General features: G+C 43.4%; 2 protein-coding genes, 2 non-coding genes and 2 pseudogenes across 4 annotated transcripts in view; 4 read left to right on the forward strand and 2 right to left on the reverse strand.

Moving 5' to 3' along the window:
* TCP1 (t-complex 1) lies at positions 1-7297 on the forward strand. The gene is made up of 12 exons (XM_075554298.1): positions 1-245; positions 1171-1256; positions 1445-1573; positions 2668-2765; positions 3066-3176; positions 3510-3691; positions 4059-4185; positions 4693-4868; positions 5215-5338; positions 6194-6386; positions 6510-6673; positions 7009-7297. The coding sequence occupies exons 1-12, from the start codon at positions 182-184 to the stop codon at positions 7223-7225; spliced, it is 1671 nt and encodes a 556-aa protein (XP_075410413.1). The 5' UTR covers positions 1-181; the 3' UTR covers positions 7226-7297.
* Positions 1611-1751, forward strand: LOC142454105 (small nucleolar RNA SNORA29). The gene has a single exon (XR_012785631.1). It is a non-coding gene; the product is annotated as a small nucleolar RNA SNORA29 (small nucleolar RNA).
* LOC142454107 (small nucleolar RNA SNORA29) lies at positions 2853-2985 on the forward strand (annotated as a pseudogene).
* On the forward strand, positions 5723-5848 carry LOC142454045 (small nucleolar RNA SNORA20). The gene has a single exon (XR_012785577.1). It is a non-coding gene; the product is annotated as a small nucleolar RNA SNORA20 (small nucleolar RNA).
* ACAT2 (acetyl-CoA acetyltransferase 2) overlaps positions 7213-12541 on the reverse strand; it is a 25272-nt gene continuing 19943 nt past the window's right edge. Inside the window, exons 6-9 of the mRNA XM_075554299.1 lie at positions 8984-9106; positions 8322-8476; positions 7827-7937; positions 7213-7549 (exon numbers count right to left, since the gene is read on the reverse strand). Coding sequence (XP_075410414.1) covers positions 7379-7549; positions 7827-7937; positions 8322-8476; positions 8984-9106 — 560 coding nt within the window. The 3' untranslated portion in view covers positions 7213-7378. The remainder of the gene's footprint in view (positions 7550-7826; positions 7938-8321; positions 8477-8983; positions 9107-12541) is intronic.
* Positions 9503-11012, reverse strand: LOC142453208 (elongation factor 1-alpha 1 pseudogene; annotated as a pseudogene).

A 12541-nucleotide genomic window follows, 5' to 3' on the forward strand; every position in this document is an offset into this window, starting at 1 on the left:
CGCGGTCGTCGGGCTCGGGGAGGGGTCAGCGAGGCCGGCGGTGTTACCCAGCAGCCCCCGCGACTCCGCTCGGCCCGCTCCACGCCGTCGCCGCCTTTGCCGCCTTTGCCGTCGCCGCGGCCTTGTGTAGGGAGGGTCGCCCGCGGTGTGAGCGGGGTTTATCGTGTCGCTCGCCGCGAAGATGGAGGGGCCTTTGTCTGTGTTCGGGGACCGCAGCACCGGGGAGGCGATCCGCTCCCAGAACGGTAAGGGCGGAGAGGCCTGGTCCGACCCAGCCCCAGCGTCACCCTCTTGGCATCCCTTCACCACAAAGAGCCCCCGGAGCCCCGCCGGCCGTTTTCCGCTTCTGGGCGGCGGCGGCAGCGCCCATCCCCGGCGTGAAGGGTCTGAGCGCAGCACGTGAGCGCCGCGCCGCATGGGCGTGGAGCCGGGCCGCGCCGCGCCGCCGTCTGGCCGTGCGCATTAGGTGGTGGCGCGGTGGCTCTTGTCCCCTCGGGGGCGCCGGCCCCGAGCTCTGGAGCCCGTTCTGCCCTGTCCTGACAGCTCACCCGTGCTAACACGGGCCGGGGACGTCGCAGTAAAATGATTAGTACGTTCTTCTCAAGTTAGGAGGGAACGCGATTCGCAACAAGCGTGGGTGCTGTTATTGGGCTTGGCTTTGAAAGCCTCTTGTAGATTTTCTAACACTTGGGCGAATTTGGACACAAAGGCAGCGCATCTTGTCATTCTGTTCCTGCATTGTTCAGTTCCTGGTAAAGAGACAGCTACTGTAACGGTTTTTATTTTTCGTTAATTGTTTTAAATAAAATGTACGTTGCACAGGCACACCCATAAAACAGGCTTTTGACTTACTTAGGGGAGATTTGTGCAATTGAAATCCTACGCTTGCTGCTCATTTTAGCTGCCCTGGTGCAGTAGGGAGTTACTGACTTGGCTAACCACATGTCAGCAGTTGAAACCACCCGTTTCTGTCTCGGAGGAAGGTGACGCTTGCTGTCCCCTAAAGAGTTAGTCTCAGAAGCCCGCAGTAGTCGGCAGGGATTCAATGGCAGTGTATTTGCCCCAAGTTTGGGTGTCATCTTGTCATACAGATTTCGTGGGTTGAAATTATTTCCCTTAGAGTGGTAGATTTTTCTAATTTATTTTTCCCCACCTATTGATTATTTACAGTTATGGCTGCTGCTTCAATTGCCAATATTGTAAAAAGTTCTCTTGGTCCAGTTGGCTTGGATAAAATGCTGGTGGATGATATTGGCGTAAGTACGCTCAGCTGTTGTGTATATGTTAACATAAAGGAATAGGATTAAACCATAGCTATTTAAATTGTATTGCCAGAACCTTGGTATTTGAAGACTAAGCTGACGATGGTGTGCCTGATGGGGTTCTGTTGATTTCAGGATGTGTTTCTGAAAGAGTTCTGTCGTCTCCCTCACAATTCTCTTAGGATGTAACCATCACTAATGACGGTGCGACCATTCTGAAGTTACTGGAGGTTGAACACCCTGCCGCAAAGGTGCTATGTGAGCTGGCAGATCTCCAGGACAAAGAGGTTGGAGATGGAACCACTTCAGTGGTAGGTACTCTTTGCAGATTTTGACAATTCATTTTGTTTTCCCATTTGACTACTGCTTCACATCTTAATAATAGATTAAAGTGGTTATGCTTGTGGGATAGATTAACATTGCCATGATCTGAAGAGGGAGGATTCTTTTAATGTCCTCCTTCTATATGAAATGGCTGTACATTTACATAAGCCTTCCCTTTACAATTGTGTGGGGGGGCATTATTTGGAGTGCTTTTTTGTTGAACATATTTTAGAAGTTGACAATCAAGAATTCAGAATAGAAATGTGAGAAATTGATTTGCCTTGTGACAGTAATGAGGGGGGAAATCGGTGAATAACCTGAGGTAATTTAAACTCAAACGTCCAGCACAGTGAAGTAGAAACACTTGTATGCTGAGTACAGCGATGATTCAAGCCAAAAAGGTGGTGGAGGTGGTGGGCGGCATATTTATGGATTATCATTCAGCCTTGAAGGAATAGATACACCTAGATTAATGAAACTGGCCTTTTGTCTTAGTTATTGGCTTTATGACCTGTCGAGCAAATAGTAGTTTCCCAAAATTAAATTCAAGTTTCATTTGCATTTTTAAGCTTCATAAACTAGTAAACCCAATTAGCATCAAGTTGATTCACAGTCGCGGTGACCCGGTGGAGTATTTAAATATATATACATATATTTAATCTTTTGGGAAGTATATCTTGAGGGTATTTAGGTATGGCTGAAGTACTAGTCTTTTGATTTGAATGAGTTAACCATTTGTGCCACCCACAGATATTTAGTATTCTGAAGGAAGAAGTGAACTGAGTTCAAAACCAAATCCTAGAATTGGGTAGAGAATTTGAGTAAACTCTGGATTTAACTTTTGGTGGGTATTTAATTTCTATAATGGGTATATAGTCCTAGTATTGTTCCTGCTGAACTAATTTCTTAGCCAGAACCATATTTTGGCCCCTAATTTTTGGCGTTGTGGAGTATGAAACAGTGTAGTGTGGTTAATGTGTGCTTGCTGTGGTGGTGGTTTTTACGTACACCATAGTCCAGTCCATACTGAACATTGTCAGATTTGAGAGCTTTAACTCCGCATTCAATGTTTTCTCTACAGGTTATTATTGCAGCAGAACTTCTAAAAAATGCAGATGAACTAGTCAAACAGAAAATCCATCCCACATCAGTTATTAGTGGCTATCGACTTGCTTGCAAGTAAGATTGTTATTTGATGTAATCATAAGTACATTGTTTTTAAATTTGATGGGAAAGAGCTGAGGTTTTGGTGTTCAGGCCAGTGTCTTTCCCGTTTGACCACCTCTTCAACCCTTAGTAACACATGGTAGTCGCTGTGCTTGTGGGATGAAGTGGTTTTGGCCATGATCTGAAGAGGGAGGTTTCGTGTGTCCTCTATGAAGTGACTGGACAGAAAAGGGAAACTCGTTGTTTTGACACTGTGTGACAATTTTGAAGTGTTGAGCAGTGGGTCTGTTTTCTCACCCGTGCCTTTAACAGGGAAGCTGTGCGTTATATCAGTGAAAACCTCATTATCAACACAGATGAACTTGGAAGAGATTGCCTAATTAATGCTGCTAAGACATCCATGTCCTCCAAAATCATTGGAATGTATCCTTGTGGGTAGTACAATAAAGTTTAGCCTTTTTCAAAAAGTAAGCGCTTAGGTTTCTGTCCTTCGATGATGATTGTTGCTATTGCATTACAGATGATATTGTATTGAAATTCTGGGGTGAGGGGTTTGGGGAGCATTACAGTGTTAAAATTTAATATGTTGATATAACTGCAGTAGTTTGATAACCTAAGTGCTGGTGTTCGGTTTGTTTTCTCTTTGATGACTGGAATTGCTAAAAAGGGCATCCTTTTGAATTACTCATTCATTTTTATGCATAATTTGTCTATTCCACATGTTAACGTGTTAATCATCCTTAAATGCTGCCTTAGAAATGGTGATTTCTTTGCTAATATGGTGGTGGATGCTGTACTCGCTGTTAAATACACAGATGGAAGAGGCCAGTCTCGATACCCAATCAATTCTGTTAATGTTTTGAAAGCCCATGGAAGAAGTCAGATGGAGAGTCTGCTGATCAGTGGCTATGCTCTGAACTGTGTGGTGGGATCCCAAGGTAAGAGTTAGGCTTGGGTCATGTGATGGGGATGGGGGACCATAGGTTAAATTGAACTTTTTGTGGACTGTCTACTGTATCTTTAAAGATGAATTACCCAAGACGTGTGAATGAATGGCTCTTAAATGAAACGGCAGGGGTGTGCATTAATCACTTAGTTTCTAGTAATTTAAGCATGCAACTTATAATAAATTACTTTTAATGGCATCTTCCATCCTATGGCTCATGTTGCACAATTAAAGGCTTAATCTGTTTGTGTATTATGTATGTATCAGTACTTCTCATTGTTTTGCTGCTAGGTGCGTTTTATATGAAATGTAACGTTGGACTTGGCAGTGAGAGAACCTAATGCTCTGTTCAATTTCAGGCATGCCCAAGAGAATTGTTAATGCAAAAATTGCTTGCCTTGACTTCAGCTTGCAGAAAACTAAAATGAAGCTGGGTGTACAGGTGGTTATTACAGACCCTGAAAAACTGGACCAAATCAGACAAAGGTGGGTTTAGAGATTCTTTGTAGCCTTTAAAGGGATTGCTTATAAGTTACACTTGTATGTGAAAAGGACTAATCATGACATTAAAACAGAGATTTCCAAATTGAGTAGACCTAGTGCCCCTTTTCAGAAAGAAAATATACTACAATCCTAGATAAAAGTACAGCCCCTCTGGGACCTTCCAGTGCTAATGTGGTCCATGTTGGGAAACACTTTAGTTAACTGAAAAGATTGCTTGCTTTGTTGAATAGGCAGTGGATCCAGATAAGAAAGAACTCTTATGAAGTTGGTGGTGATGTTTATATCACAGGACTTTTAAGTGAATCTTGGAAAGTTTTCAGAGCTGTATTTTTTTAAAGATTGGGGTTTCTGTGCCATCCATGAAAATGGGTTTGGGGGTCAAAATTTGGGGTTATGTGTCTGTTGATTGTGAAGGCCAGGAGTTTGTATCTAAGTACAGTTCTTAGTTTGAGCCAGGGAGGGCTGATGTAACCTATCTTTGTTTTATAGAGAATCTGATATCACAAAGGAGAGAATTCAGAAGATCCTGGCGACCGGGGCCAATGTTATTTTAAGTACTGGTGGCATTGACGATATGTGTCTTAAATACTTTGTGGAGGCTGGTGCAATGGCAGTTAGAAGAGTTTTGAAACGGGACCTTAAGCGCATCGCTAAAGCTTCGGGGGGTATGTCTTCTGCCAGTGGCGTTTGTAGTAACCCATTGTGCTGAAACACTTTATTAGCTGGGTGAAGGGTCTTTTTACGTTAGGACATTGATTGACATGAAGCAGCGTCATAAAAAGTTTTCATTTTCTAGTGACGTGCTCCATTTTTATTGGGAAAGGCTAACACGGTATTGGAAAATTTCATGGAATCTGTTCACTTAAATTGTCAAGATTCCATTTTATACGGGCAGCTGTGTACCTGAATATCTTTGTCTTCAGTACCACTTTTGACATAAATAGTGAAGTCTTCGTAAGGAAGTTGTGTGAAGGAACAAGGTTTAAACCGTTTTTGTAATTATCTTTGCAGCTACTGTGCTGTCAACCCTGGCCAATCTGGAAGGTGAAGAGACGTTCGAAGCTGCTATGCTGGGACAAGCTGAAGAGGTGGTACAGGAGAGAATTTGTGATGATGAACTGATTTTAATAAAAAAGTAAGACTCGCGTTCTAAATTTATTAAAAATTTAGGTTTATCTGTCTCTACAAGTACATGTCAATTTGATTTTAATGTAAATTCATACTGACTCAAGCAAGCCTTAAAATACATTCAAACCAGTATATCAAATATTGTGAAATATTTGTATCAGTTTATAAGTTAATAGTATGTGATTGTTTCAAAATAAGTTTTTTAAAGGGGGGGATGTTTCGTTCACGTTAATTTAACGTATCCATAGAGGTGGGCATATTAAAAATGTCCATAAACCTAACGTTAAAGATTATGAGTTGTATAGTCTAAGTTCTATTCTGCCCTATAGGACCCTGAGTTGGAATTATTTGATGGCACTGAGGTGTTTTACATGGCTTCTGACATTGCCATTTTCCCATTGATTTGCTGGTATTGTCCCTCAGTGATGTGAGCAGTTATATGCATGGGATAGAATAGATGAGAACCTTGCAAATTGAGATGAAATCATTTTCTCTCTTCTGCGTGGTCTGGACATTGGCTTTGGTATGTAGTATGTCTAACCATATAGAGAGGATTTAAAAATATTCCTGGGAATTCGTATATATCTCATTCTATTTCAGTCACATCAAGTAAATTGTAAAACTGCTACCACAGTAAGTTTAAATTGTTCACTTTAAATGGTTTATGTGACATGAACCTCGAGTTTGTTGGGTTTTTAAAAAATCATTTAGGGGCTCTTTCAGCAATCCATACATCAGTTGTTTCGAGCACATTTGTACATATGTTGCCATCATTTTGTAAACATGGTTTGAGCAGGATTTTTAAAAGGACATGTGCATTTAGAGCCAAGTGCTAATTGTACACTTGCTTATTTCTCTACAGCACTAAGGCACGTACCTCTGCATCCATTATCTTACGTGGGGCAAATGATTTCATGTGTGACGAGATGGAGCGCTCTTTACATGATGCTCTCTGTGTCGTGAAGAGAGTTCTGGAGTCGAAGTCTGTGGTTCCAGGTGGGGGTGCTGTAGAAGCGGCTCTTTCCATATACCTTGAAAACTATGCAACTAGCATGGTAAGCGCCGCACTCTGAAGCAGCTTTGGCATTTTCTTAAACCTTTACTGAGACCTTAATTGCTGCTGTGGGTTGGTTCATTTTTTTCTCCCTTTTCTCATCAAATTGTCTTTTTTCATGTAGGGGTCTCGGGAACAGCTCGCAATTGCAGAGTTTGCGAGATCTCTTCTTGTTATTCCTAACACCCTTGCTGTTAATGCTGCGCAGGACTCTACAGACTTGGTTGCAAAGTTAAGAGCTTTTCATAACGAGGCTCAAGTTAACCCAGAACGTAAAAACCTAAAATGGTAAGCATGCTATTTCCAAGTTATTTTCATCAACTGTGTATTGTATGTGTTGAGGTTCATAATAGGTATTTAGCCCTTCCTGCAATTTTTGTAGACATATCAAACACTTTAAAGTATGCACACCTTTTTGTTTCTTCGTAACTAATACAACAACTGACTACCTCTTCAGCTATTGGTGGGTCTTAACCCAACTCCCCGTTCTGGTGATCCAAGACCTGGTGTGATTGTTTCCAAAATGGAAATTTGCAGTCCCCAGAATTATGTTCCATGTATACATGTGTGTGCGAGTTTTACATGAGCTTAATTTTAAAAGACTGTTTTGGTTTTAACTGCAGGATTGGCCTTGACTTGGTCAATGGGAAACCTCGGGACAACAAGCAGGCAGGCGTGTTTGAGCCGACCATCGTCAAAGTCAAGAGTCTGAAATTTGCAACCGAGGCAGCAATCACCATTCTTCGGATCGACGATCTCATTAAATTACACCCGGAGAGTAAAGACAACAAGCACGGAGGGTATGAAGATGCTGTTCACTCCGGAGCCCTTGATGACTGATGTGCTTTATTTATAACTTTGTTAGGTGCACTGGTAGAGCATTAGGTTCACATTAAAATGATAATGCTGTCATTCCTTGGGTGGTTGTTGGTTCTGTTTACACATTATAACTCAGCACTCCCTGAAGGTGGGTGAGGTTCATAAAAACAAGTTTCATCCTCTCTGGACACACATTGCTATACCCATCCCCCCACCAATGCACAGGGCAGCAACTCCACGCCGCCCACCGGTTCTCTCCAGGGTGTGTAACAGTGTCACAAGAATCCGACAACCAGATGCCCCAAGTGGGTGACCCAAGGCTATGGCCCCACCTTGGGTGTTGATCTGCAGGGAAAGAGAGAACTTATTGGTTAGTAGTCCTAAATTATTTCCTTCTACCTCTTAAGAGAAAATAAACTGGGCATTTTAGATTAATTTAGTCTGCCATCCATTCCTGATTCTGCTTTCCTCAGAAACTTAATACCTTGTAAATTGAGGAAGTGAACTAACACTAAGGTTGACCACACCCCCCAAGTTATAGAAACATCAGTATTTAACTGATACTGCTATCTATAGTGTTAACTATAATGTGAAAGTTATAAATAGCTCCCGTTCCATTTACCTTTTCTGGGCTTAATCCCAGCTCTTTAGCTATTGCTACTGAGAGAACTGCAAAGGCTTCATTGATTTCAAAGGTATCAACGTCCTCCAGTGACCAGCCAGCTTTCGAGACCTAAAGTAGATGGATACACAGTTAAGTGTGAAAAAGAACAGTAAACACAAAAGCCTGATTCTCATAAGATCTATGTAAACTGACGCTTTAGGTTGCGCAAGCAGTCTGGTAATAATGCATTGTGCCTTGGTGACATCAATTTTGAACGAAAGTTTAAATGCTAAAAAATGTTTTGAACCAGTAGAATGCATCTGAGCCACATATTTGGCTGTCTCGAGTAAAATTACTAAAGGCTAATGGGGTGAGGTAGAAGGAAGACAGAGACAAGCACGCCCATGCATTTTGCAGTGGCAAGATCAGAGTAAAGGATCAAAGGTAAGGGAAACGATAGTGTGGTTCCAAAGCAGTTAGGTTATTACAGTAAGAACACAGGTGTGCACTCACCGCTTGCCGTATTGCTGGAATTGGTCCTGTTCCCATAACAGAAGGGTCCACACCTACTTGTGACCAAGAAACTATCTCTGCTAAAGGTGCCAGTCCACGGTTGACAGCTGTGGACTTCCTCATAAGGACCACAGCAGCGGCACCGTCATTTATTCCTGCAATAGAAATGTGTTTAGCTCTACAGTAATGCACATCAATCTCACATATCGATGCCTGGTTTCCTACCCTGTGACGATACTTCAACATGACAATTTAGACTGAGCCGAAAGCTAATGATCTACAATGTAAATCCCCACCTAAGTTACAACGAAAAACACCTGGAAGAAGTATTTTCTATAATTCAACAGACAAGAGTGTGGCAACATAAGTAGCCATAAAACTAGACTCAAGATCAAGGGAGTTGGGGAGGGGAGGATTATGTGAAGGCAAAACGAAAGGGGACGAACTGCAGCTTATTACAATAGAAAGCTAAAGCCATTCTTTGTGACAATATGACACTAAAATGCAAATCACCTGAGAAATCTACAACATTTTTCCTAAAGCTGTATCAAGTTTTCAGAATAATTTTGCGTATAAATAGGAAATTAAAATTTCAGAAAGGATTGAACTTGGTAGCAGACTTGAGAAGGCTTTATGGTCCCAGCTGCATGACCAACACTCACCTGAAGCATTAGCTGCGGTAACAGTGCCTGTTCCATCTGTGATAAAGTAGGGCTTGAGCTTGGATACTGCCTCCAGGTTGCTCCCCGGTCGAGGAAATTCATCTACTTTAACTTCAGTAAGACCTGGAACAAATGGAAAGCCAGCTAGCCAAGATGAGATGCTACTGTGTACACCGCAGACACCTGACATTGCTCAGACAGGATCCGGGGCTCGGAAGAAAGGCTCACTTTCACTAACAAAGGTGATGGTGCCTCACCATCTCAAAGGGAACTTGAGAAGGGGCTTCTAATGAGTTTGTTTTTTTTTCTCATTAAACTTTGTTTTAATGGGTCTCAAAATCCTGTGACAAATTTTTGGTCAAGTTGTTTTCCTTTTAAAAAGTACTGATTTTAAAAACTAATAACTGAAAACTGCCGCACAAAAAAGAAACCAATGTCCACAAGCATTCTTTTCCTTCGGAAAGCTTTACGATGCACTGTTACCATCAACCAGTCTTTACTATGAAACTTCAATGGCCATTGAGACAAACAGTGCTGAGACCGTCCTTCCACCCCTGATTAAGACTGGAGTGGCAGGTGTGATGGGTAATATTCATTTAGCCTTCTGAGCCTTCTGGGCAGATTTGGTGACCTTGCCAGCTCCAGCAGCCTTTTTGTCCACTGCCTTGATGACACCCACAGCAACTGTTTGTCTCATGTCGGACAGCAAAACGACCCAGAGGAGGATAGTCAGAGAAGCTTTCCACACACATGGGCTTGCCAGGCACCATATCAAAAATGGCAGCATCACCAGACTTCAAGAACTTGGGGCCATCTTCCAACTTCTTGCCAGAACGGCGATCGATCTCTTTGAGCTCAGCAAACTTGCAAGTGATGTGTGCAGTGTGACAATCCAGCACAGGTGCGTATCCAGCACTGATCTGGCCTGGATGGTTCAGGATGATCACCTGAGCAGTGAAGCCAGCTGCTTCCATTGGTGGGTCATTTTTGCTGTCACCAGCCACATTGCCACGGCGAACATCTTTGACAGAGACGTTCTTGACATTGAAGCCTACATTGTCCCCAGGCAGAGCTTCACTCAAAGCAGTGGTAACATTGACTGGAGCAAAGGTGACCACCATTCCAGGTTTCAGAACCCCAGTTTCCACTCTGCCCACGGACAGTCCCGATACCACCAATCTTGTAGACGTCCTGGAGAGGCAGGCGCAGGGGCTTGTCAGTTGGGCGGGTGGGTGGCAGGATGCAATCCAGAGCTTCAAGTAGTGTGGTCCCACTGGCATTGCCATCCTTGCGGGTAACCTTCCACCCCTTGAACCAAGGCATATTAGCACTTGGTTCCAGCATGTTGTCACCATTCCAACCACAAATTGGCACAAATGCTACTGTGTCAGGGTTATAGCCAATTTGCTTACTGTAGGTGCTGACTTCCTTAGCAATTTCCTCAGATCTCTTCTGGCTGTAGGGTGGCTCAGCGGAATCCATTTTGTTAACACCAACAATTAACTGTTTCACACCCAGTGTGTAAGCCAGAAGGGCATGCTCACGGGTCTGCCCATTCCTGGAGATACCAGCTTCAAATTCACCCACACCAGCAGCAACGATGAGGACAGCACAGTCAGCCCGTGATGTTCCTGTAATCATGTTTTTAATGAAGTCTCTGTGTCTGGGGGCATTGATGATGGTCACATAGTACTTGCTGGTCTCAAATTTCCACAGGGAAATATCAATGGTGATGCCACGTTCCCGTTCGGCTTTCAGCTTATCCAAGACCCAGGCATACTTGAAGGAGCCCTTCCCCATCTCAGCAGCTTCCTTCTCGAATTTTTCGATGGTTCTCTTGTTGATCCCACATTTGTAGAGCAGGTGACCAGTTGTGGTGGACTTGCCAGAATCGACGTGTCCAAGGACGACGATGTTGATATGGGTCTTTTCCTTTCCCATTTTGGCTTAGGCTTTTGCGATGGTTTTCACCGACACCTATATTCTGGCGGCAAACCCGTTGCGAAAAAGCTCTAATGAGTATTTTGAGAGGCTTAAAAAGGTTCTAGAAATGATAAGCGGCCATCTAACTCAAGCAACAAAGCCCACATGGAAGATTTACACCAGCCTGTGATCATAAGGTGTCAATGGGATCAGGTATCCAAGACCCATAATAAAACCATACCCAAGGTGAATGGGCAGTGGTGGGTTGGGGGGGGGGCATGGAGTGGAGACCCAATGCCCACCAGTAGGTGTTTCCTTCCCCCCACTATCATGACCAATTCTACATTACCAATCGGATTAGACCAGAGCATGCACACTGCTACAGATAAGAGCCCACAGCACAGGGAATCCAGGATAGATAAACCTCAGGGCCAACAAGGAGTAGAGAAACCAGGAGGATAAGGGTAAGGTGGAGGGAGAAAGGGGACATTGACCACAAGGATCACGCTAGAACCCCCTCCCAGGGGGATGAATAATGGAAAAGCAGGTGAAGGGCAACAAAGGATGATGTAAGATATAGAAAAAATTATAACAAGGGTTCATAAGGGAGGGCAGGCAGGTGAGGGAGGGGGAAGAAATGTGGAGCTGATATCATGGGCTCAAGTAGGAAGAATGCTTTGAAAATGATGGTGGCATATGTGCAAATGTCCTTGACACATTGGAGGAATGAATGGATTGTGATGAGATGTCAGAGCCCCCAAAGTATTAAAAAAAAAAGTTCTAGAAACAGCTAATTGATGTTGGTCGCTCAGCACTAAGAATGTAATTAAAACCACCGGATCATAGTAAAGTTTATGTTAGGCATCTTTCTCAACAAGAACCACAACAAAAAACGCACTGCCATCAAGTCGATTCCAACTCACAGCAACTCCACAGGATAGAGGAGAACTGCCCCCTTGGCTTCTAAGACTAACTCTTTAAAGGAGTAGAAAGCCTCATCTTTCTCCCACGGAGTGTCGGGCAGTTTTGAACTGCTGACTTTGTGCTTAGCAGTCCAATATGTAACCACTATGCCACCAAGGCTTCTATTTTCACATTAAAACAATGTTTTATTTTTGAGGAACTCAAGTTTGAAATTGAAATACAAAGTAAATCAAGGTACTTTTTGAAAACCCCTATCACACCAGACAGCAGTTTCTTGGGAATCTGTACTCTATCTCGGGGGTCCACATTTCTGGCTATCAGGTATCACTCGTGTGTCCTCAGCATGTGTGCTCCAACCTAAGGCCATCTCCCACGAAGCCAGAGAGAGTTTGATAGGATGCACCCATCCACTTCCACTGGACAAGCAGAACACCCATTCCCTTCGTGGTTTCCAAGTCAGAGCGATCTTCCTGGTTGGAGTGGCCATCTGTTTCTGAGAGGACAACTCTTTCCTTAAGAACCCTCCCAGATCTTGCCCTTGTGTCCCTTCTTTTGTATCCTCCTGGGCTTTAAGAAATCCTTAGATGGGAGAATGGAAAGACTTCATCTCAAGAACTTGGTGCATGTCTTCAGGAGGGTCCAGGCCCTGGAGGACATCCAGCTTGTTAAACAGAAGGTCAATGCGAAAGAGGTAGACTCTCAAGAAAGTGG

The sequence above is a fragment of the Tenrec ecaudatus genome, chromosome 7 (assembly GCF_050624435.1).
Source record: "Tenrec ecaudatus isolate mTenEca1 chromosome 7, mTenEca1.hap1, whole genome shotgun sequence".
Taxonomy (NCBI): Eukaryota; Metazoa; Chordata; class Mammalia; order Afrosoricida; family Tenrecidae; genus Tenrec; species Tenrec ecaudatus.